The following is a 26,938-nucleotide window of genomic DNA, read 5'->3' as shown; positions in this document are numbered from 1 at the left end:
GTGAGGTGGCTGGGCTAAGAGCCAATGAGAAGTCAGAACAGCAAGGCAATAAAGGTGCAGGTTAGATGGAAAGAATCTGGTTCTCTCGCGGGAAGCAACGGCAACATGGTGAGTAAGGTTTGCTGGTGGCTATCAATATTTCTCTGATCACTATGGCTTTCACCTCTGTATTTGGCTCTGTGATTCTTATTTAAAAAGACTTTAGAAATTCATCTACACACACACACACACACACACACACACACACTCTTTCCCCACAAGAAAAGAGAATGCCAGGCCCAGTGGTGGTGGTAGTGCACATCTTTAATCTCAGCACTCAGGAGGCAGAAGAGGGCAGATCTCTATGAGTTCAAGGCCAGCCTGGTCTACAGAGTGAGTTTCAGGTCAGTCAGGGCTACACAAAGAAACCTTGTCTTGAAAAACCAAAATAAATAGATAGATAGATAGATAGATAGATAGATAGATAGATAGATAGAAAAGCCAAGCCAAGCCAAGCCAAGCCAGAAGGTCCTGGATAGACATTATGTAGACACTAAGAGACCATGGATGACAACCCAGATTATTATACCCAGCAAAACCCTCAATCAACATAGACAGAGTAAACAAAACATTCCATGATAAAACCAGATTTAAACAATATTTTTCCACAAATCCAGCCCTACAGAAAGCACTAGAATGAAAAATACAATCTAAGGAAGTTAGATACACCCACGAAAACACAAGCAATAGATAGTTCCACACCAACAAATACCAAAGAAGGGAAACAGACAACACTACCACCAAAAAATAACAGGAATTAACAATCACTGGTCATTAATATCCATTAATATCAATGGTCTCAATTTACCTATAAAAAGACACAGGCTAACAGCAAGGATACGAAAACAAGATCCATCCTTTTGCTGCATACAAGAAACACACCTCAACTTCAAAGACAGATACTACCTCAGAATAAGAGGCTGGGGAAAGACTTTCCAATCAAATGGATTTAAGAAGCAAGCTGGTGTAGCTATCCTAATATCTAACAAAATAGACTTCAAACTAAAATCAATCGAAAGAGATGGGGAAGAACATTACATATTTATCATAGGGAAAATCCAACAAGATGAAGTCTCAATTCTGAATATTTATGCCCCAAATACAAGGGCACCTACATTTGTAAAAGAAACATTACTAAAGCTTAAATCATAATCAAACCCCATACACTAATAGTGGGAGACTTCAACACCCCACTCTCACCAGTTCTGCCAGACAGAAACTTGACAGAGATATAAGGAAACTAACAGACATTATGACTCAAATGGACTTAATAGGTACCTACAGAATATTCCACCCTAACACAAAATCTTCTTCTCAGCACCCCATGGAACCTTCTCCAAAATCGACCAAATGCTTGGTCACAAAGCAAATATCAACAGATACAAAAAAATTGAAATAACCTCCTGTATCTTATCGGATCACCATGGCTTAAAGTTTGATTTCAACAACAAAAAAAATTACAGAAAGTCTACAATCTCATGGAAAGTGAATAATGCCCAATTGAATCACCAACTGGTCAAGGAAGAAATAAAGAAAGAAACTGAAGATTTCCTAGAATTCAGTGAAAATGAATGTACAACACACCCAAACTTATGGGACATTATGAAAGCAGTGCTAAGAGGAAAATTCATAGCACTAAATGCCCACATAGAGAAGTTGGAAAAATATCACACTAGTGACTTAACAACACACCTGAAAGCTCTAGAAAAGAAGAAGCAAAGTCACCAAGGAGGAATAGATGCCAGGAAATAATCAAATTGAGAGCTGAAGTCAATAAGATAGAAACAAAGAGAACAATACAAAGAATCAATGAAACAAAGAGTTGGTTCTTTGAGAAAATCAACAAGATAGACAAGCCCTTATCCAGACCAACCAAAAGACAGAGAGAGAGCAGCCAAATTAGCAAAATCAGAAATGAAAGGGGAGATTTAACAACTAACAATGAGGAAATTCAGCACATCATCAGGTCATACTTCAAAGACCTGTACTCCACAAAATTGGAAAAACTAAAAGAAATGGACAATTTTCTGGATAGGTACCACATACCTAAGCTAAATCAAGACCAGATGAACAATTTAAATAGACCAATAACCCCTAAGGAAATAGAAACAGTCATTAAAAGTCTCCCAACCAAAAAAAGCCCAGGACCAGATGGTTTCAACACAGAATTCTACCAAATCTTCAAAGAAGAGTTAATACCAATACTCTTTAAATTGTTCCACACAATAGAAACAGAAGGAACCTTACCAAACTCCTTCTATGAGGCTACAGTTACTCTGATTCCCAAGCCAAACAAAGATGCAACAAAGAAAGAGGATTACAGACCAATCTCCCTCATGAACATTGATGCAAAAATACTCAATAAAATATTGGCAAACAGACTCCAAGAACACATCAAACCAATTATCCACCATGATCAAATAGGTTTCATCCCAGAGATAAAAGGTTGGTTCAACATACGAAAGTCTGTCAATGTAATACACCATATAAACAAACTGAAAGAAAAAAAAAACCCACATGATCCATTTCATTAGATGCTGAAAAGGCCTTTGACAAAATCCAACACCCCTTCATAATAAAGGTCTTGGAAAGATCAGGAATACAGGGAACATACCTAAACATAATAAAGGCAATTTACAGCAAGCCAACAGCCAACATCAAATTAAATGGAGAGAAACTCAAAGTGATTCCACTAAAATCAGGAACAAGGCAAGGCTGTCCGCTCTCCCCATATTTATTCAATATAGTACTTGAAGTTCTAGCTAGAGCAATAAGACAACAAAAGGAGATCAAGGGGATACAAATTGGAAAGGAAGAACTCAAACTTTCACTATTTGAAGATGACATGATAGTATACATAAGTGACCCCAAAATTCGACCAAGGAACTCTTACAGCTGATAAACACCTTCAGTAATGTGGCAGGATACAAGATTAACTCAAAAAAAAAAAATCAGTAGCCCTCCTATGTACAAATGATAAATGGGCTGAGAAAGAAATCAGAGAAACATCACCCTTTACAATAGCCACAAATAATATAAAATATATGGAGGTAACTCTAACTAAGCAAGTGAAAGACCTGTATGACAAGAACTTTAAGTCCCTGAAGAAAGAAACTGAAGAAGATATCAGAAAATGGAAAGATCTCCCATGCTCATGGATAGGTAGGATAAACATAGTAAAAATGGCAATCTTATCAAAAGCAATCTACAGATTCAATGCAATCCCCATCAAAATCCCAACACAATTCTTCACAGACCTGGAAAGAACAATACTCAACTTCATATGGAAAAACAAAAAACCCAGGATAGCTAAAAGAATCCTGTACAATAAAACAGCCTCTGGAGGCATCACGATCCCTGACCTCAAGCTCTACTATACTGCTACAGTAATAAAAGCAGCTTGGTACTGGCATAAAAACTGACATGTAGACCAATGGAACCAAACTGAAGACCCTGACATTAATTGGCATATGTATGAACACCTAATTTTTGACAAAGAAGCCAAAACTGTACAATGGAAAAAAGAAAGTATCTTCAACAAATGGTGCTGGCATAACTGAATGTCAACATGTAGAAGATTGCAAATAGATTCTTATCTGTCACCGTGCACAAAACTTAAGTCCAAGTGAATCAAAGATCTCAACATAAATCCAGTTACTCTGAACCTGATAGAAGAGAAAGTAGGAAGTAGTCTTGAACTCATTGGCACCAGAGATCACTTCCTAAATATAACACCAATAGCACAGACACTGAGAGCAACAATTAATAAATGGGACCTCTTGAAACTGAGAAGCTTTTGTAGGGCAAAGGACACGGTCAATAAGACAAAATGACAGCCTACAGAATGGGAAAATATCTTCATCAACCCTACATCTGACAGAGGGCTGATATCCAGAATATATAAAGAACTCAAGAAACTAGACATCAAAATAATAAACAGTCCAATTAAAAAATGGGCTATAGAGCTAAACAGAGAATTCTCAACAGAAGCAGCTCAAATGGCTGAAAGACATTTAATGAATTGCTCTACATCCTTTGTGGGGCGTTTACCCAACCACCCCCACAGTTCCCCAGAGTTTTCTTGAGTGCGAGCAGCAGGAAATATTAGATAGAAGGATTTATTGCGGAGAATATCGCAGAGATAAACAGATAGAAAATAAAGGATAGCCTCGAGAGGGCCTGGAACCTATTCCAACGGGCCCCGACTATCTCTGCCCCAGGGTTTTTATAGAGACGCCAGGGGGTGGAGCAAAAGACCTCCTCCCCCAGCACAGCCAAGTGCAGACCATCCCAGACACCTGCACTCAGGCCCGTGGTCTAATCATCCTCTATGCGGACCTGCTGGGTAAAGCCACGAGGAACCCGAGAACGGGCTCCCACAGGTCCCCCTTTCTTAATATATAAAAAAATAACTATTAATGGCTTACAGCAATCTCCATAGCTGTTACACCTCCCAATATGGGAGTAGAGGATGATAAAGATGGCATTTCTCTTTTGAATTAGGTTCAAGGTGACTACAGCAGTCTTAGCTGCCTCAAGCCCTTTCTAAACCAAAAACTCTTAAGGTGACTACAAACTTAAAGAATCCCTTAGCTTCATCATTACCATTAACAGGTTAACATAAATATTGCTATACATAGTCACAATTTCCTCAATCTTATAACTCAAAGCAAACTCTTAACAGGAACATTTGAATTAGCATATATGGTGCTAAATATAGTTAACAATTTTCTCCGTCTTACAATTTTAACTCAATCATTTGAATTCTCTTGCTAACAGAACACAGGAAAAACTTCAATGTATTCACATCAAACTTGAATATTCCTTAAATCCACAAAACCAGGGTGCATTAATACCAATAGGTTTCTGCGAACATACATTCAACCTTAATTCACTCATAACTCCTCCTTTTCTTTATAATTTTTAAACAAAATTTCAAACCTAGTTAGAAAAACCCCAAACTTATACAATTCCTACAAACCCATATTGAAAAGCAATCTTCTCAATCTAACCATTAACACTTTGAAAACTTAGCAAAACATCCAAAAGCAGTTTCTTTTTTTTTTTTTAATTTATTTTAATTTATTTTGCAATATAATTCAGTTCTACATATCAGTCACGGATTCCCTTGTTCTCCCCCCTCCCGTCCCCCTCACCTTCCCCCCAACGCCCCCCCCCCCCCATTCCCATCTCCTCCAGGGTAAAGCCTTCCCCACAGACTGAGGTCAACCTGGTAGACTCAGTCCAGGTAGGTCTAGTACCCTCCTCCCAGGCCAAGCCAAACAATCCTGCATAGGCCCCAGGTTTCAAACAGCCAACTCATGCAATGAGCACAAGATCTGGTCCCACTGCCTGGATGCCTCCCAAACAGATCAAGCCAATCAACTGTCTCACCCATTCGGAGGGCCTGATCCAGTGTGGACCCCTCAGCCATTAGTTCATAGTTCATGTGTTTCCATTCATTTGGCTATTTGTCCCTGTGCTTTATCCAACCTTGGTCTCAACAATTCTCGCTCATATAAACCCTCCTCATTCTCGTTAATTGGACTCCCAGAGATCCACCCAGGGCCTAGTCATGGATCTCTGCATCCAGATCCCTCAGTAGTTGGATGAGGTTTCTAGCACAACAAGTAGGAAGTAGTCTTGAACGCATTGGCATTGGAGACTACTTCCTAAATAGAACACCAGTAGCACAGACTCTGAGAGAAACAATCAATCAATGGGACCTTTTGAAACTGAGAAGCTTTTGTAGAGCAAAGGATACGGTCAACAAGGCAAAGCGACAGCCTACAGAATGGGAAAAGATCTTCACCAACCCCACATCTGACAGAGGACTGATATCCAGAATATATAAGGAACTCAAGAAATTAGACATCAAAATGCCCAACAGTCCAATTAAGAAATGGGCTATAGAACTAAACAGAGAATTCTCAACAGAGGAAACTCAAATGGCCGAAAGACATTTAAGGAATTGCTCATCATCCCTAATCATCAGGGAAATGCAAATCAAAACAACTCTGAGATACCAAAAGCAGTTTCTTAATTAAACTCTTTACACACTTTAAAAGTAGTCTCTTAGTATACCCCATTTGCATTTCTTACTAACAAAAACATGACATTAATCCACTCAAACAACTTTTGAAATTAGACTAAGGAATATTAACTCTCCCCCTTTTCTTTATAATTTTTTAAGCAAAATCTCAAACCTAGTTAGAAAACCCAAACTTTTCCATTTAAACAGTTCCATTTTTAACCCAATTCCAGAAAACAGTTCCTAGGTCATTACTATAAGTAAACTCAAAATTGTCCCATTGCAATGAATTCTCTACTGTTCATTTCATTTCTTAAGTCTCAAAATTCAAATGATAAATTCTGGTACAAGCCTTCCAAATATGAAGAAATCCATAACCAAATTCTTTTTGTAATTTTATCTCATTTTAAGTTCAAAAAGTTCAAACAAGAAATAAATTCTAGTATCAGGCTTTCACTTCCAAATATGAAGAGACGTTTTCCAACCAAAACTTTTTGCAGTTAACAATTTTAGTTCAAACAAGCGTCTCTGCAACTTTTATTCTCAAGCCAGAGACCTTTTTAGGTACAGTAGTATTCTAAACCGCACCTTTTTGATGTTAGCTCAGGTTTTTCTGTGTTGCGTCGATTTTCCACAGATCTCAGCTGCGGATGCCTTGTGCTGGTTCCGGCATCCGCCATTCTTAGCTTCTTAGCGGCTTCTGGAACTTTTGAAAACCGCTCAGACTGTCTGCTTTGCAGTCTTCTAGGACACTAACTTCTAGATCTCAGGTTTTTTCATCATATACATTAAGCATAGACTCACACTTAACATTTACACTTTTTCACAAACTCACATATAACTTTTGGAAAGCATTTAGACTCACATTCAACATTTACATGTTTTTACAAACTCACATATAACATATTATCATCTACTTATTTATACTCCTTAAGGAAACTATAGAACTACTTTAGCAAATATATTTCTTAATACTTCTTATATATTTCTTATATTCACTCCATCTTATTCTTATTTAAACTTACATTTACAACTAGCATCTTTACTTCTTACAAGCTTATTACTATGTCTGAAGACTACATTAGATACTTCTTGCAAGCTTATATTCTTAAAGGAACTCTATAGATCTATTTTACAAACTTATATAGGGCTACCATTAGCATATATTTAACTTAGCAAACACCTAAAGATTTCTTAACACAGAGATCTAACAAGAGAATTTTTACAAACTCACATCTTATTTTCATCTTTTTCTATTTCTTACTCTTAATTATTATTACTATCTCTATTAGAAAGATTCTCTTAACTAGACAGAAAGTACGTACATCATTTCTAAAGTTTAGAGTTTATAGTCAGCTTTGTTATAAAGCACTGGGATTTAGTGAGTGTTATTGTTATAGAATTGTGATAGTTGTTGCTAGGGGACTATAACCTTCCCAGGATGAAGCCACACTCCAAAGTTGCCGAGTTCTCTCAGACTTTCCGAACTGGCAGAGATGATGCACTGTCAGCGGTAAACGGTTTTTTAACTAGAGGCTGTCCATTCACCCAAATTCATAGTAGTTCCTCTAAGTGCTTCAATTCAGACAAACGTTTCTATTACAGCAGTACTCTTGGTTTGCTCTACCGAAAAACTTCACTTCATGCCGAGGGTGAAATTACCGTATTTAGCTGCTGTAAAGCTCTTCGCCAAATACCGCACAGCTATTAGGTGATATAAAGTATTTTTCTAAAGGAGCTAGTAAAGCCAAAAGTGGCACAGCTCCGGATTCTGTTTCCTCACTGTTTGCATTAACCAGTGACAAAACCTCAGAAACACTGATTGAGCCACTTTCATTCTGGTTACTTTATAGAAACGTTATTGGAGCTGACCTTTCTTAGTTCCACGCTCCTTAGGGAAACGCTCCGGTAACCGAGCTTCATTCTCCTCTTGTGAAAAAACACAAACAGCTCTAATATGGCCCACAAAGCATGGCAGCTTTCTTTTGTGGAATAGCATCTTGGATTTGTTGAAACATTTTGACTGGATTGTTGTTAGTTCCAGTATTTTTACCAAAACTGTTACTATTCAAAAGGAGTCAAGAACATAGATGTTCTTTCATGAAGCATATCCTTCATTAGCTTACTCTGAGAAAAAGCATTTTCAGGATTTAGTATTTTCACTTCATTAGCTTTAACTCCTGATATTATTAGCAGCTGTAATATTTAGCATTGATTTCTTATAAGGAACTTTCAGGTGAAGCAACTCTTTTGTAAGACAGCTAGATTTTCTGAAGTTTGTTTCCCATCTATAAAGCAGTCATTTCTTTTTGAATGCCTGTTTATTATCCCCTTAATTAGATTTGCAAAGGAATCACTCGTTGCAGGCTGTTTGTTCAAGAGGTAAATAATTTTTAATTTCACATAAGTTTCTTCATATCTTAGACAACGTTCAGTGTATAAACTGCTCTCTTGCTTTCTTAAGGATTTTAAAGTGGCTTGTTTGCTCTTAAAGGTAGCTTTTTGTCATCCAACTATCGTAAAAACTTTGCACAGCTATTAGGGTAAATAAGGCATTTTACCAACGGAGCCCCAAACCGTGAAGCGCCTAGTTCCGTATCCTTTCAATTTTTCATTGGAATTGATACTTAAACTCTTAGACAATTTTCCTCATTCTTTTAAAAGCTGTATTTTAAAGTTTACCATGAACGTATTTTCCAGCTGACAAAAGTGTTTCAGGGCAGTGTCGCCATCTTTAGCGGAAAAACTACCTTTCCCAGAATGCATTTCCCTTATATCAGTCCATAATAGTATCAGTCCCTTATATCAGTTCTTTATATCATTTCCCTTATATCAGTCATTTCCCATATTTTTTTGGGTCTGAGAGTCAACTGGTTCTCTTTCACCAGACTTGCTTACAAATTCTTGCCCGGGAGGTTTGAACAAAGTGTTTTGCTTTTGCAACGAGAGATTTGAACAAGCATTTTACATTTTCAACTATGGCACATTGGGAGATTTCTATTCTCTCCTCAGCTGGCTTCAACAGGTGTCTCTCCTTCATTTGACACTGGCCCCAAATCAGAACCGCACCTGCCTCGTTAGCCGGCATTGAGGCTGGCATTTCTGATAGCAACTTTCCTTGGGGCTTGTGTTTGTCTTAGCCAGTCAGTGAAAAACAAGATCACGTACAACAGCTTTTCCATAGCTCCTTCGGAGAGAGTTTCTCCCACTGATCTGTCTCATTTTGCTTATTCCTTCCTTCCTCAGATGCAGAGCTTCAGCTATCTGTCTGCGGCTCTGTTCCTCTGCTAGCTGCTTTTGGAGGTAGGGGCTTTTTTTTTTCTCCCCCCGAATCTGCCTCAAATTCTGGCAGCTTTTTCAGGTCATGCATTTTCTGGGGAGGAATATGTCCCTTCTGTTTCTTCAGAGTCTTTCTCCCTGACAGTATCCAGTTTGGTCTCAGTTTATTCCCTCTACCCCAGAAACAGTTTCCGACACTACAGTGGCGGCTTTCCCTGCTACTGAAGGTAGGGGCTTTTTGTCCGTTTGTTTTCGGGTCTGTGTGGTTTGCGTACAGACTGAAAATCTAACAAGGGAGGTTTTTGCCATTTCTAAACTCCCATTAGGACAGGTGTTTTGCCTCATCAGGCCTTCACCTGGTCCAGTCCCCCAGTAGGTTGTGTTTGCTTGTCTGGATGCTCAAGGACAGAGCTTATGCCAGAGGCAGTCACCTCTCAGGGCCACACTCCCTCATCTCATCGGGAGTCAGTTGAAACAAAGCTTTTCTCAAAGAGCTGCTTTCTCTGACAGAAAAGAAAGCTTTACTCCTGGATAATTCTGTTCTGCCCTGGCTGGGCTCTTTCCCCAGACAGCGTTCTGACTCAGCAGCACGACTGCTTTAGACACAGTTCAGCTTTACTGCTTTCCCAGAAAGGTTCTTATTTTGATAGAAAAGCTTTTTTTCTCAGATTTCTTTTTGCAGCTGTGGACCTATCAACCCAGGACTTGTAGGAAAGTGGACAACTGTGCCGTTCCCACCGGCTTTAGCTTTGGTTGTTCATTAGCAATCTTCCCCTGGGTCCTGCACCTTCCTGCCTCAGCTCTGTGCTCCAGGAAGTTTGCAACTGCAGGAACCCTAGTATCCCCGAAATGCACCCCAACTCAGAGATGCTGGCCAGTCACCTCTGGGTTTTTGGTCAGAAGCGAGGATACAATGCTAACAGTTTGCATTGCTTCAGGGGATCTTTGCATTAGGAAGATTAGGAGCACCTTTTCAAAGACGCTCACTCAAACAAATCCCTTGATGCCTCAGCTGGGCTGTAACTGAAAAGCTTGCCTTTTTTGCTTTCCTCAGGTAACATTTCCTGCCCTTTTGAGCTCTGTAGCTCTGCCCACACTCTCCCAAGCGTTTCCCTCAGGGTACTCTGACCCACTGTCTTTTACTAGCTTGAAGAGACAGCTTAGAAGAGGTTTTTAGGAACTTGTCCCTGCCTCCTGAATTGCAGGGAGGATTTTTAAAGCTTGAAAGAGAACTTAGGTTTTGCTGTCTTAAGAGGTTTGTTGTTTTCCCTTAGAGCTAATCACAGTTGGTCCCCATACTAATATCTTCAGGTGATTCTAATTTTTGTCCCGAGAGAGAAAGTTAAAGACTTTAGTTTTTAAGTTTGAGAGCTTTTAGTTTGAGAAAGATTAAGGCTTTTTAGAGAGATTTTCCCCCCAAATTTTCCAAGAAAAGCTTTATAGTTTAAGAGAAAGATTTTTTTTTTCCCAAGAGAGAAAGACCAACTTTTCCCAAAACTTCCCAACTTTAAACTTTGACTTCTTACACCCCCATTTTTGCCTCAGGGAGAAATTACTTTCTCCTGCCACTTGGACTTTGCATTTCAGCTGTCCCCAGGTCAAAAGCTTCCATAGGAAACTTTTTCTTCCCCATAAGCTCAAAGAACTTTTTACTACCCGTAAAGCCCAAACAAAGATTTTTTTTCCCAGTTTGCATTCAGAGCCCCCAAAGTTAGAAAATTGGAGAGTTTTTCTGTCTAGTTGCCTTACTTATTTTTTCCTACACAATCTTACACTTCTAAGTTTTTCCTATACTATATTACTACCCTATGCCTTATACTTATTTTTCACAGATAGAAATTGAGAAAGGGATACAAGATAGAAAATTTTGACAGAAGAGAATTTCGCTGCAGCATTGGACATCCTTCCAGTCCGCTTTCCTTTTCTCTCGAGGATAAAACCCCTGCCTCTCAATATATATAAAAATATATATTTTCCATAACACCGGCATGCCTTATCCACTGGCAGGGCTGAACTCAGCACTTTCGCCAAAAACTCTGTAATAAAACTATTATTTTCCTTTCTTTAGTCCCTATTACTTTGTCTTTAGTCCCTGTTCATTTGTCTTTAGTCCCCCCCTTTTTTTAGTCCCCCCTTTTTTTCTTTAGTCCCTTTTTTTTTCTTTTTTCTTTAGTCCCTGTTCATGGCGCCATTCTGTGGGGCGTTTACCCAACCACCCCCACAGTTCCCCAGAGTTTTCTTGAGTGCGAGCAGCAGGAAATATTAGATAGAAGGATTTATTGCGGAGAATATCGCAGAGATAAACAGATAGAAAATAAAGGATAGCCTCGAGAGGGCCTGGAACCTATTCCAACGGGCCCCGACTATCTCTGCCCCAGGGTTTTTATAGAGACGCCAGGGGGTGGAGCAAAAGACCTCCTCCCCCAGCACAGCCAAGTGCAGACCATCCCAGACACCTGCACTCAGGCCCGTGGTCTAATCATCCTCTATGCGGACCTGCTGGGTAAAGCCACGAGAAACCCGAGAACGGGCTCCCACAATCCTTAGTCAACAGGGAAATGAAAATCAAAATGACTCTGAGATACAATCTTACACCTGTCAGAATGGCTAAGATCAAAAACACTGAAGACAGCTTATGTTGGAGAGGATGTAGAGCAAGGGGAACACTCCTCCACTGTTGGTGGGAATGCAAATTTATATAGCCACTTTGGAAATCAGTATGGTGCTTTCTCAGAAAATTTGGAATCAATCTACCTCAAGACCCAGCTATACTACTCTTGGGCATATACCCAAGGAATGCTCAATCATACCATAAGGACACATGCTCAACTATGTTCATAGAAGCATTATTTGTAATAGCCAGAACCAAGAAACAACCTAGATGCCCCTCAACTGAAGAATGGATAAAGAAAATGTGGTACATATACACAGTGGAGTACTACTCAGCAGAGAAAAACAATGACATCAGAAGGTTTGCAGGCAAATGGATGGAACTAGAAAATATCATCCTGAATGAGGTAACCCAGACTCAGAAAGACAAACATGGTATGTACTCACTCATAGGTGGATACTAGATGTAAAGCAAAGGAAAACAAAACTGCAACTCACAGCTCCAGGGAGGCTACCTAGTAGAGAGGACCCTAGGAAAGACACAGGGATCGCCCAGCGACGGAGAAATGGATGAGATATACAAGAGCACTGGGGATGGGGCGGGGATAATGGAGGGCAAGGGTTGGGGGAAAGAGAGCTTAGGGGAGTGGGAGGTCCTAGCTGGATCAGGAACAGAGTGGGAGAACAAGGAAAGAGATACCACGATAAATGAAGACACCATGGGAATAGGAAGAATCACGAGTGCTAGAGAGGTCCCCATGCTGTGGGATGTTCTGTATGGCAAATGTGTTGCTGATTAGTCACTAAATAAATCACTGATTGGCCATTGGCTAGGCAGGAAGTGTAGGCGGGACAAGGAGGAGAATAAAGCTGGGAAGTGGAAAGCTGAGTCAGAGAGACACTGCCAGCCACCACGATGAGAAACAGCATGTGAAGATGCCAGTAAGCCACGAGCCATGTGGCAAGGTATAGATTAATGGAAATGGATTAATTTAAGCTGCAAGAACAGTTAGCAAGAAGCCTGCCACGGCCATATAATTTGTAACCAATATAAGTCTCTGTGTTTATTTGGTCGGGTCTGAGAGGCTGTGGGACTCGCAGGTGTCAGAGATTTGTCCTGACTGCGGGCCAGGCAGGAAAACTCAAGCTACAAATGGCGTCCAACGTGGTGGCAAGAGTTTCCACCTAAAAACTGAGAAAAAAAGCCGGGCGGTGGTGGCACACGCCTTTAATCCCAGCACTCGGGAGGCAGAGCCAGGCGGATCGCTGTGAGTTCGAGGCCAGCCTGGGCTACCAAGTGAGTTCCAGGAAAGGCGCAAAGCTACACAGAGAAACCCTGTCTCGAAAAACAAAAAAACAAAAAAAAACCAAACAACAAAAAAAAAACTGAGAAAAAAAGATTCTAAAATGGAGATAAAAACAGCTTCCTAATTGTCTCTCTCAAATGAGCGGCAGCTGCTGATTTGAGCTACTTGTGGGTTCCTAGCGTGTGCGCTCGACCTGCAGTATGGCGGGAATGAGGCCTCTGCAAGTGGCACATTAAGCTACGTGGTGGATTTAGACTTTGCTAGTACAAAACAAAAAAAGGTTTCTGGGCTACACGCTGCTTGGATAAAAGCATAGACCCACGATAGCTCCCAGAGCTGGTGGTAAATGTAGCCATGTTGGGAAGCTGAGGTGGGTGGAGCCAGCAGCCACAGCTGCTGCAGTTTAAGGCAACAGATTCATAATAAGACAGATTCAGATGTAATAGTTTACAATGTGTGTAAAAGATACATAGGCTTGAAAGAGACAAAAAAGATGATATATAGAGTTATAGAAACAAATACATAGTTTTAAAAAATAAAGTCTTTAAAGAGACAGTAAAGGTAGTATAAAAAATAAGCCACGTAAAAATGGATATTACACAGAGAATCTGGATTGTGTTGTCTTTGGGATTTTTAACTACAGAAAAACATTTGATCATAAAAGATGTTGAGTTAAACCAATATGTATATTTTAAAGATACCATGACTTCAAAATTTGGATATAAGGATATGTTACTTTGGAAAGGAGACTCTGCTTTTGTTTCCACAGAAAGCCAGAGGCTATGGATTTGTTCCAGATTAAGATACATCAGGTTTGACCAGCCAAGACCCCCTGAAAGGTCTCTGATGACACCATGGCCCAGATGATCCAACATCCAGAATGGTTTGAAGGCAACTGGTTCAGACGATACAGCCTCATGGACTATTCCATAATCCTAAAATTTTCTTTGTTTCCCCATAAGATACAGCGCCCCCCTCCAGCAGGAAGTAGTAAGAGAAGCTACGCCCAAATTCCCAAATTATATGTAATTTTACTTTGTTAAGGTTAAAACCTTCCTTTTTGAAAAAAAAAAAAGGGGGGGGAAGTGCTGTGGGATGTTCTGTATGGCAAATGTGTTGCTGATTAGTCACTAAATAAATCACTGATTGGCCATTGGCTAGGCAGGAAGTGTAGGCGGGACAAGGAGGAGAATAAAGCTAGGAAGTGGAAGGCTGAGTCAGAGAGACACTGCCAGCCACCACGATGAGAAACAGCATGTGAAGATGCCGGTAAGCCACAAGCCATGTGGCAAGGTATAGATTAATGGAAATGGATTAATTTAAGCTGTAAGAACAGTTAGCAAGAAGCCTTCCACGGCCATACAGTTTGTAACCAATATAAGTCTCTGTGTTTATTTGGTTGGGTCTGAGAGGCTGTGGGACTCGCAGGTGTCAGAGATTTGTCCTGACTGCGGGCCAGGCAGGAAAACTCAAGCTACATCCCCAGGAATCCACAAAGATGACTCCACTATAGATTACTGGCAATGGTCAAGAGGGTGCCTGAGCTGACCTACCCTGGTGATCGGATGGCTGAACACCCTAACTGTCATGATACAACCCTCATCCAGTGACTGATGGAAGCAGATGCAGAGATCCGCGGAGCTCCAGGAGTCCAATTGACGAGAGAGAGGAGGGATCATATGGGCAAGAGATATCGAGACCATGATTGGAAAATGTACAGAGACAACTAGCCAAACTAGTGGAAACACATGAACTGTGAACCCATAGCTGAGGAACCCCCATGGAACTGGACTAGGCCCTCTGGATAAGTAAGACAGTTGTTTAGCTTGAACTGTTTAGGAGGCCCCCAGTCAGTGAGACCAGGACCTGTCCTTAGTGCATGAGCCGGCTTTTTGGAACCTAGTGCCTATGCTGAGACACTTTGCTCAGCCTTGGTGCAGGGAGGATGGGACTAGACCTGTCTCAACTGAATATACCAGGCTCTACTGACTCCCCAGGGGAGATCTTGCCTTTGAGGAGGTGGGAATGGGGAGTGGGTTGGGGAGGGAAGGCTGGAGGGTGGGAGGAGGGAGGACAGAGGAATCCGTGGTTGACATATAAAATGAATAGAAAATCTCTTAATAAAAAGAAAAAAAAAAGACATTTGTCTACACACACACACACACACACACACACACACACACACACACACACACACACACTCCCCACAAGAAAAGAGAATGCCAGGCCCAGTGGTAGTGGTAATGCACACCTTTAATCCCTGCACTCAGGAGGCAGAGGTGGGCAGATCTCTATGAGCTCGAGGACAGTCTGGTCTACAGAGTGAGTTCCAGGACAGCCAGGGAGGGCTACACAAAGAAACCCTGTCTTGAAAAACCAAAATAGATAGATAGATAGATAGATAGATAGATAGATAGATAGATAGATAGATAGATATAGGAAGAAAGAAAGAAAGAAAGAAAGAAAGAAAGAAAGAAAGAAAGAAAGAAAGAAAGAAAGAAAGAAGAAAGAAAATAAAAGAGAAAGTCAACAGGAAAGCCCGGAAACATAAGTTAAGAACTATATTTAAAAATCTCATTCAAATATGAAGAGAATGGAAATGGGGCTATTTTGAATAATGGACACAGATTATAAAAAGAAATGTCTTCCAATTTTTTTTGACTATATACTGAAAAGACTCACCACATTCATGAGAAAATCAATTGAAACTGATCATTCAAATGACATAGGATTTTTCTCTTCTAGTAAAAGTACTGTCCTTCCTTCAAAGAAAGGGATAAAATGTATTTGGGTGCCCAGGTAGGAACAAGCCGAGTGGTTAAAGGCTCAGCGTTCTCATCAACACTTCCTGTGGAGGAAGCCATGTCTGTGTCGATTGCTTTTCTCTTGATCTGGCAGAAACAACTTACCAGAGGAGAGGGTTATTCCGGATACTGCTTGAGGAGATACAGACCACAACGGCAGGGAAAGCATGGCCGTGCTGCTCTGTGGCAGGAGTGGGAACTACTGTGTTATACTTTGGTGGGCCAGGAAGCAGAGAGTTCAGCAGAAAGCCGGTTGGCCTAGCATCCTCAAGTCCTGCCCCTGTAGACACACATGAGCTAGCCAGACCCTCTGCCCAGTAGGTTTCATAGCCTCCCCAAATGAGGTCACCAACTGGGACCAAGCAACTGGATCCAAACACATGAGCTGTCTGGGACATTTCAAATCCAAACCATACTACCTAAGATTCTTGAAAGAAAATGTAAACTGAGAATATTAGATAGTGAAACTGACTTTCAAGCACACCCCCCTTCGCCCCCCGCTGCCCCACACGCATACCCCAAAAGAAACAAACAAACAAACAAAAAACCAAAGGCTATCAGTATACAAGAACTCAAAATACTGTTCCCATGAGCTGTTCTTAAGTGTTAACAGAAAAAAGATTGAGGCGATCACAGTGGCCAGACAGAAGCCGCAACATAATGACTTAATTTACCTGTAAGTGTGGGTTGACAGGAGGAGGACAGAGCAAGAACAGCTATACATCCTGACAATGTGAGTACCACACACTGAGGACGGTGCAAAAACAGTGTAGAAGCCTTTTGGTAACTACAGTCATGGTGGTAGCACTGCTAGTATTATTAAATTATCATACACATCAGCAATTTGGCAAAGGCAAATAAGTAGTTATGCGATATTGTAATTCTATCATCCTGTGTGTCCTTGAGAAGGAAGAGTCTAAGTGTGCACAAAAGGGAGATACAGATGTTAGATAAGATTAAGCAAAACATATACTGCTCAATTTGACCTGCACGTACCAATATGAATTCAGAAGACACCTTAAAGAAAAGATCTCTCAAAGGCAGGAGGATCTGTGAGTTCAAGTCCAGCCTGGTCCACATATCAAGTTCCAGACTAACGAGGGCTACACAGAGAAACCCCATCTCAAAAAAACAGAAAAGAAAGGTCTGTCCCTATCTTTTCTGCTTTCCTTCTTCCCTCTCTCCTACTACCATCCCCTCGTTCTCTATCTTTTATAGCTATCTATATCCATCCACCCATCCATCCATCCACCCACCCACCCACCAACCTAATTTGCTTGTTCTGCTCACTGAAAATTGGGATATGATGAAAGAACACTCAGTATTTGGTAAGATTATGCTCTTGAAATACATTTTTATCCAATATTCAAGTCTAGGCAAAAATATTCCAAACAGCTCGAATCATCCATTATGCCAAATCTGAAGGAAGTTGCCAAAGCCCATAGGAATATGCCAGAAGGACTCAGGAGCCACTCTAAGGAGCCTGTGGTTCAAAACAGTACATTTTTGTGACTCACACCTATAATCCAGGCACTTGGGAGGCAGAGGCAGAAGTATTAACAAAAGTTTAAAGCCAGCCTGGGTGATAGTGAGCATCAGGACAGCAGAGATGGAGCAAGACCCAGTCTCAAAACAAACACACATGTACACAAATTCTCCTCTCCCAAAAAGAGACATTTTAAGCATTAATGAAAGTGATATCTGCAATGTACTAAAGTGAAGCAAATTGTTTCTATCTCTGTATTAACAATGATTTAAAATTACAAACAATTCAGTAGTTTGAAGGCTGGAGACTAGAGGGAATAACACAGCTACCCTGCACTTCCTACATGAAATGTAGGTCTCTGCAACCCAATGGGCATGTGACTAGGAGTTTCCAGTTGGACAAACACCTAGATAGGAAGCAAAGAATGAAAGAATCCAAGTATTACAATTTGGCAACAATTGATGAATGAATGGTCGAGGTGTTAAGCATTAATAATTGTTGTAATGTTTAATCCTGGTTGTCAGCTTATCTGGATCTGGAATCAACTAGAAGATAAGCCACTGGGCACATCTATAATGTTCTTGCTTGGGTTATTTGAAGTGGGAAGATCCATGCTAAATGTGGGTGGCACCTCCCAGTGGCGCCCCTGATGAAAAGGGCTAAGAGGAAGCTTTGCCTATCTGCTTGCCTTCACTCTAGTTAAGTGCATCTACCCTGATGCTGCTGCATCATCCTTCACTGATACCAGGTCCCAGCTTGATCAGGCTTCCACTGTGGACTGAAGACCAGTGGGGTCTCCAAGAATCTTTCAGGCCTTCAGTGACAGGTTGGTACTACTAATGCATCAGATTCACAGAATGAACCAAGCTTTCAGCCTCTCCAGTGTGAGACTACCATTGTTGGAATAACCAGACCATAGCATATAAACCAATGTGATAAATCTCCTTTCTATACACACACACACACACACACACACACACACACACACAGAGAGAGAGAGAGAGAGAGAGAGAGAGAGAGAGAGAGAGAGAGAGAGTGTTCTGTTCCTCTAGGGAGACCTGACTAATACAGTTGTCAACGTTCAAGAGAAAGAAAAAAAAAAAAAAAAAGACCAACAAACTGTAAGTTGGTTTTGCCAGAAAGAAAATCCAATAAAACCTAAATCTGACAATTCTTCAGTTAGCTACCACTTTACAGAAAACATGGGAGAGGAATTTTACAAACCACAGGCATTCAATCAGAAAACACAGGCCACAGGAAGCACCAGAAGCCAAAGTGACTTTTATAATAAGTAATTAATTGGGGTTCTTTTATTTACTTCCCCTTTTTTAAAAGGACAGTTTTACTCTGTAGCCCAGATTAGCCTCAACCTTCTGGTTCTCCTGTCTCAATCTCTAAAGTGCTGAGATTTAGGTTATGAGCCACCATGCCTGGCTTTTATTTTTTTTTTATGTGATTTATTAGTTGATAAGCATTTCTGGTCTAAAAAAAAAATCCAAACAAAAACCCTGTCTGCTAATTTGCTAGCACCCAACTAGAACGTGGACCACCCAGGCATGGTCACAGTTCCTTTTGTCTGTGTACTCTCAATACCTGGGAGACAGACTATCTTCCTTTTGAGAGGCAGTTAGTAAAGACAACCCAAATAAATGAATTAAGATGATTTATTAAACCATTTTCACTTAGTAACATGAGGAAGAAATTCGGGTGCCAGAAGAGTGAAAAGGTCACTTCTTAAAAAGCCTCCTTTTAGTTGAACTTTGGTGGCTCTGATCTAAGGGAACCCTATTCCTACTGTGACCTGCCAAAAATTCTGTCCTAGTGAGGAATCTTAAATCCCTAATTGCTTTTTATTTATAAAGAGAAATACCAACAATCGATGCCTGCATTAATATTACTTCTTAAATCCAGGATTATAATCATCAAATCCAACTTATCAAACCTGGCATTAAGACACCACATACAAAAGCCAGTGGACTAAAGGAATACCCATTCTTGCAGGAATGAGTACAGCTGGGCTCCCATTTCCTCTCCAACAAAAGCGCCCACAAAAGTCTGCATCGCAGGACATCACCAAAGCCAAAGGTTCTGAAACAGCCTGACTCACCCAAAACAACTCTCAAGTCCTCGCCATCCAGCTTCAGTACCCAGGTGTTGGTGGTCTTTGATCTGTTCTCCAGGTACTTCTTGAGGCTTTTCCCATCGATTTCCAGAGTGTACTCATACGCAAAGCCACTGACAGCATCTATGTTTATGGTGGCTTTGGTCTTTGCAGCTCCAACATAGAAGGTTTCTTTCCCCACCAATTTGAACATCCACTCTTTTCTTATCTCTTCCTAGATGATTATATAAGAGTTTAATAAACACAAACAGAAAAATTAGTAGTTAATTTTAAAATAGTGTAAAAATTCAGACTGTCCAAATGGCAGTACTATTTATATTTTTATTATTTCATGTCAAGGTTCCACAAAGTAATCATTCTAAGTTTAATGTTAGATGTTATAGTCTGCATATTCTGTAATGACCATTAGATTGCTCTATATAAGTGAAAAACAACCAGTCAGAAAACAAAACACAACAAAACAAAAACTTTACTTGTTAAAAGCTACACTGACAAAACCCAGCTTCACTGTCATGTTTTACAAAGGCACACATGTTTCCCTACCTTCCCATCCACGTATACAACTCGTTTTCCTGATGTGGTCCCATGTTCAAATTCAATCTTGTGGATTCCATCACTTAATGCAACATCCCAAACAGCTACAAGATCTGTCATTTTTTCCAGGCTATAAAGAGGGCTAAAGGAATAAAACAAAGCCATTAGAATGGGCCAAAACAGTAAGAGAATGACTAATTAATTCTTCCACCATGAAAATACCAGATTTTCAAAGGTCCTAAAATTATAAAATAATTAAGTGATATTTCTTGATGTCCTACTCACAGCACATACAACTGTTTTCTCTCTCACACGGGCTCTTCCCTCAAGAGACAACTATGCACAGGTATAGTCTAATAATCCCAAAGTCACCTCAATACTAATAAGATTAAGACTGTAACAGTTAATCTCCGACAGCACTCTGGGCTAGGCTGCTCCAGTACATGGGAAGGTCAGTAAAAGTCTCTACTTTATGACCATCTCCACAAAAAAAGTTCAGAGATTAGGGGTTTTTCCTTTTTTAGATCAAATCAATCCCAAACAAGAATTCTTTCAGAACCAGTGCCCAGGGATTTGTTTTAACAACAACAAAAGAAAAAAAAAAAAAAAAAGGTGTTCCGATGTGTTATTCAAAAACTATCATGGAAGAATTTGATACTGATACAGATTATAAACTGTGAGAAGTAACATGTACTGCATATGAGGGTCACAGCTGACTGCAACTAGCCAGTCACTAAATCACAGACGCCTCTCTGGGAGATGGATGCTGTCAGCCCCTTACTTTGTAGAGGAAGTACGGAGCCACTAAGGTTCTAGCCACGGTCACAATGATAACAAGTGGCAGGAGGAGCAGGCTTTAACCAAGGACTCTGAATCCAACACTGTTCTCCCTGTATTTCCTTCTCCGCTCATTTTAATCTCTTACTTTGCATGCTGTCAATCATTTTCAAGCAGTTGTCAAGACTTCTATGCTGAGAATCGGTGGAAGATTATGCCACATTTACGGCGGCCACATCCACGCAGGTAATTCACTACCCTCCTCCCAGTCAGAGAGCAGAGCCTGCATTCTGCAATGGCACAGGCTGCGTCTCCAACAGACACAGAACTCTCCTATGGACCTATCCTAGCAATCCCGGAATCTTCAAAACAAGACATTTACCTTTCATCGTCTTCAAAGATAGGACTGTCATCTCCAGATGCCATGGTTAGCAACAGTCTGCAATCCAATTAGCAGCCAGGAAAGAGAAAAGCAGAAATGCAGCAGAGAGAGGTTGGAAGCAACAAAGACAGCTACAAAGGGTTTTTTAAACTTTGCAATCCTTTTATAAGTTGCCTGCACGTTCCGATGAAGCTGCATTTATGCACAGTAGAGGGGCAGTCTTTTGTTTTCAGAGAGTTTGAGCACACAGATCAGCCACTTTTCTCTGTTAAGTGTTAATAATTTCTTAAAAATAGTTTGTGAAAACAGGGGAATAGACTCTAGTTTATCTTGAATATTACATCATATTAGAGCAGCAGGAGCCCGAGGCACCCTCCTACTCCCAGGTGTCTCAGCCTGGAGCACAGGGAGCCCCGTGGGTCTGAGGGAGTGCTTCAGGGAACACGTCAAACATTAAGATAAACAGCCTTACCCAGTGGACATGTAAAACTCCAAAGCGGTGGCACCGATACTCAGGGTGCGATTTAAAATCCAATCTTTACATCTCCAAAGAAAGTGTGAATTTGTGAGAAGTAGCTAGGGATATGCTGGCCTGTTGTGTGGGAGCAAAGTTTATCCACTTATTTACGGAAGCCAGTAAGTCCACAGTTACAGGTTCAGTTCGCCAGCAGAGTCTCAGCTAGAAGCAGAGACCAGTGCCAGGTAACGAGGGCACTGCTGTAGTCAGTTAAATTTCACAAGCCGGAAGTGCGCCTACGCTCACATGCGCAGCAGACACAGCAGGGAGAAGGCTGCGGTGCTAAAGAACTACTCGGAAGCAACATATGCTGACATGCACAGGAGACGCATCTGAGAAAGCTATGGTGAACAGCCCACTCCCCCAAAGCTGTCATAACTTTGGCTGTGGTTTGCTCCCAAGGCCTACTCCAGTTCTAACACTCTCCCCAATGAATGCCTCCCCTCCCCTAGCCCCGGATGTCCAAAGGTGCTCTCCCTTTGCTGACAATGGGAGACTGTCAACCCCTTCTGCTGGTAAAAGTCAGGAGCCACAAACTGTTTTTCAAAGATGTCAGAGAAGAAAGGTTTCTATGCATAGTGATGGGATACACCCAGTGGTGTAGGATAACTGCTGGAGGCATTCTCTGTAAATCAGAGAGAAGGAAGGGATGCCACTAAAATTTTGCTATACAACTTTTAGAGTGTTCTAGGAAGTTCACCCCTCAAACCTGAAAGTGTTGACGTATTTTGGATTATAAAGAACTCCAAATATTACTAAGATGCACTAAATAAAGCATGGGGGCTAGAGAGATGGCTCACTGGTTAGGAAGATGTACTGCTCTTTCAGAAAACACTAGTTCTGTTCCTACCACCCAGGTCAGGCAGCTCACGACCACCTGTAATTCCAGCACTAGGAGGGTCTGATTCCTTCTTCAAGACCCCGAGTGCACTCTCAAATGCATGCACATACCCTCCACATACATACACACAGAATTTAAAAGTAAGTTTTTTTTAAAAGATGATACATGGGATCACCCCAGTTATAACACCCTTTCCAATTCAAGTATAAAAGACACTGGCTGACTAGGTGTGGTGGCACACACCTTTGATCCTAGTATTTGGGAGCAGAGTCAGAGTCAGGCAGATCTCTGTGACTTTGAGGCCAGCCTGGTCTACAAAGTGAGTTCCAGGACAGCCAGGGCTATGTAGAGAGATCCTGTCTAAAAAAAAACCAAATAAATAAATAAATAAAAGACACAGTTAAAAACCAAGATTATGAAGGGCTGGGGGGTAAGCTGGGGGGAGTGGAAGGAGGGATGGGGGGGATCTGTGGTTGGTATGTGGAATGAATAAAAAATTTCTTAATTAAAAAACAAATCAAGATTACATTTTATCTTTAAAAACCATTCTAAACTATCAACAGACATTCATACATGTAACAATTATTGACAGATGTTTAGAAATGAGTGATTTTAGGTCTGCCAGTGGGGCACACGTCTTTAATACCAGCACTCAGGAGGGAGGGGCAGGTGGATCTCGGTGAGTTTGAGGCCAACCTGGTCTACAAAGTGAGTTCTAGGACAGCCAAGGCTACATAGATAAAACTGTCTGGAAAACACACACACACACACACACACACACACACACACACACACACACACACACACACCACACAAAGAATCTGTGATTTTTTCACCCTCTAATAATTTAGAGTGCACAACTTAGGAGAAAATTATATAAAATGGTCAGAATAAGCAACTACCTGACAAATTCTATTTATATTTGTGTATACCAAATTGGCAGAACATAGATTCACAAATCAATACAAAACTAATTTCTATGTGTTTTTTTTCTATAGATATAGTCAAATAAGCAAAAGGCTGCCTTAATGCAAGTTAGCAGCATTTCAGTTTTCCATACTGTCCACTGTTTTTAAGCAAACAAACTTAAAACTTTTTTTGTTTTTATTATTTTTAAATGTGTGTGTGTGTGTGTGTGTGTGTGTGTGTGTGTGTATGTGTGTGTGTGCATGCACATGAGTGTGTGAGTACAGGTGCCCATGGAGGCCAGAGGAGAACAGCAGATCTCCTGGACCTGGAGGTACAGGTGGTCCTGTGCCTCTGGAACTCTGGTCTCCGGCAATAGCAGGAGGCCCTCCTAACCACTGTCTTTTCTCCACCCTCACCCACCCCCCGAAGACTTAAGACTCCTTTTTAAAAAACTGTAGAACCTTTTAATAGCATTTGTGGCTTCTGAAAGGTTTTGAAGCATCAAATTCTGTGACATTTTCAAGGAGAGAGAAACTTAAAAGTGCCTTCTATGAAAGGATTAGACCTTGTCACAACCCAGTCATACAATTTCTGAAAGAAAAGTCACAACAAAATACAGTGAGCTCACCTCGTCTAGACTCTTTCGCTCATTGAGGGGAAACCAAAGTAATAAGACACCTCTTTAAGAGACACCCCCACCACTATTCCTAGGTTCTTACCATCTGTTCAACTTTCCAACAAGGCCACAGAGGACACTGGGTGTAAGAACATTTTTCCACAAGATCCCATCTAGAAATGCAATCCTCATCAACAAATCTCATATTAACATTTAAGAACACATTCAAAACAACTCTGCAAAGGTCCTGCCTTTGGGTTTCCACTAGACTTGTGACCTGTGATCTTACACATTTCATTTCAAGTTCAGCACTTTAAAAGTTCACTGGAGTAGTAACTGATGGAAACAGATGCAGAGATCCATAGCCAAGCACCAGGCCCAGCTCTGGGAGTCCAGTGCAAGAGATGGAAGAGGGAGTCTATGAGCAAGGGGGGTGGGGGTGGGGTTAAGATCATGATGGAAGAATCTACAGAGACAACTGAACCAAGTTCATGGGAACTCACCAACTTTAGACTGACAGCTGTGGAACCTGCATGGGACTGGACTAGACCCTTTGCATACAGGAGACAGTTGTGTAGCTTGGTCTGTTTGAGGGGCCCCTGGCAGTGTGATCAGGATCTACCCTGGTGCATGAGCTGGCTTTCTGGATCCCATTACCTATGGTCCTACCTTTGCTCATCCTTGGGGGGGAGGGGCGGCTTGGTCCAGCCTCAACTAAATGTACCAGGCTTTGCTCTCCCTGATGGGAGGACTTACCCTTTTGGAGGAGGGGATGGGGGGAAGGACAGGAAAGGGGGAGCGGAAGGAGGGATGAGAAGGGGATCTGTGATTGATATGTAAAATGAATAAAAAAAATTTAAAGTTCACTGGAGTTGCTCTATTGGCCCAACAGTTGTTTTTGTTTGTTTGTTTTTCTTAAATCACTCTGGCTGTGGTCAATATAATTCACATTAAACCTTTCCATTCCCACTTTGTCCCATGCCTGCATTCTGACCTAAAGTCAGACCCTACTGCTACCACTCTGTCCTGTGCCACATCCCGACCTACACGGGTCTGCTTTTAGCATGAAACATTACAAAGCAGCCAACAATCCCCAAATGACTAACGACCTGCTAAGTACTCAGACTCCGTGGAGATGATTTTACTAGAAACTGTATTTCCAAATATCCATTCAGTGTTTTAGAAAGGGTACTAATTTAATTATGATGACTTCACCAGGCAGTAACTAACACCGCCCACAATGATATCTACACGAGCATTAGTTACAAAGCAGAGGATTTTCATACTCTTGTGTTTACACACTGTTACAGGTGACAGATTAAATGCCACATGAGATCAGTTAAACAGCAAAACAACTCACGTTGCCTGTCCCACCACCTTCCACCTTGAGTAAAGTGTGATTTCGCTGGGTTTCATTGAACCAATTCATTCCATACCTGAGTAAGGTTTCCAAGTCAGCCTTTGCAAGAGAAACTACAGAATTCTAGGAAGAGGTTTACAGAATCCCACTCGGGCCGCTGGAAAATAACAGGCTCCTGTATTAAGCAACTCGAGTTGAGCGTATTGCAATACTAGAGCAGATCAGAAATAATGTACCTCCAATGCCAACCTGCACGAAGGAACTAGACAGAGCCAGTAAGGATGCTGCAGCGGGCTGCTCCCAAGAGCTCCGGTCCATTGAGTACCTACAGCAGGGTTAGCTCAGCCTCCCGCAACCCCCGGGAGGTGTGTGTGCTCAGTTCACATCTCTCCTGGGTATTTCGGCCAAGGCCGCGCAGGATGCGTCTGCTGCTGCACCCGGACTCTGACCGGTCCGAAGCCGGAGGACCTCGAATTGTGCCGCGAACGATGCGCCGAGGCACCCGAGGGTCGAGGGTCGGCAGCTGCGAGGCGTCCGCACTGACCGGCCCGGCTGCCTCGCACCCGAGGCCTCCTGCCCTGAGCCCACTGTGGCTCGTTGTCTGCCGCCAGAGGCCTGGGCGCCGCGCACCTCGGAGCCCGCGCGGCCGAGCCGAGCAGGAAGCGCCCTCCCGAGCCGCCAGCGCCGCCTTCCGCGCTCACCTGCCCGGCGCACGGCCACCGGCTCCCGATTCCGGCGTGCAGTCTGCAGCTAGCTTCCACCGCCGCGCCCGCCCGGTTCCCGCACCCACATGCCGGGATCTCACCCTCCTACTGCCTTCCGGGCTCAGCGAGACACCCGCCCACTGCCCAACTGAGCCTGCGCATGTGCGACCCCCCCCCCCCAAGGCCCCACCCACCCGCCGCGCAAGAGCCAATTCCGGGTGTCCGCCTCCCGAGGCCCCGCCTATCCTCCGAGAAGGAGCCAATCCCGCTGCTGCTGTGCAACCCGCTGTACGCCCTGCGGCGCCGCTGCTGCCCCGAGGCCCAGCGGGTGGTAGCCTCTTAGAGTACTGCGGTGATAGCAGCCCTCTACTTGTAGCCTCAGGGATAACCGAACCCGCACCTCCTGGTTCCGCAGCTCCTCTGCTGACACCCTTTGTTCTCACCGCCCAGCTGGCCTTCCATTCCCTGCAATACGAACGATCATTTTAGGTGGAAGAGTCCAGCCTCTGGAACACTTAGGTGTTCTGCACCACCGCAGATGACGTTTGGTTGCCAAACCTTACACTTAGCCCAGAGATTTTTGCTTGCCTCATCTCCCTGTTGTAGGGACATGACATAGT

General features: G+C 42.0%; 1 protein-coding gene across 4 annotated transcripts in view; it reads right to left on the bottom strand.

Moving 5' to 3' along the window:
- The window catches only part of LOC128097352 (fas apoptotic inhibitory molecule 1), a 40,436-nt gene extending 13,975 nt beyond the window's left edge, over positions 1-26,461 (bottom strand). Inside the window, exons 1-4 of one of the 4 annotated variants that reach the window (XM_052717790.1) lie at positions 26,316-26,461; positions 21,372-21,428; positions 20,222-20,354; positions 19,664-19,892 (exon numbers count right to left, since the gene is read on the bottom strand). In XM_052717790.1, coding sequence (XP_052573750.1) covers positions 19,664-19,892; positions 20,222-20,354; positions 21,372-21,415 — 406 coding nt within the window. In that variant the 5' untranslated portion in view covers positions 21,416-21,428; positions 26,316-26,461. Of the gene's footprint in view, positions 1-19,663; positions 19,893-20,221; positions 20,355-21,371; positions 21,429-25,690; positions 25,821-25,850; positions 25,966-26,315 lie in introns of those variants that run through there. The other 3 variants (XM_052717799.1, XM_052717806.1, XM_052717816.1) reach the window with 3 other exon arrangements.
- Positions 26,462-26,938: the final 477 nt, after the last annotated feature.

This window comes from Peromyscus californicus, unplaced genomic scaffold (genome assembly GCF_007827085.1).
Source record: "Peromyscus californicus insignis strain IS unplaced genomic scaffold, ASM782708v3 Scaffold_11__1_contigs__length_118956290, whole genome shotgun sequence".
Classification (NCBI taxonomy): Eukaryota; Metazoa; Chordata; class Mammalia; order Rodentia; family Cricetidae; genus Peromyscus; species Peromyscus californicus.
This window is presented reverse-complemented; position numbering and strand designations above follow the sequence as displayed.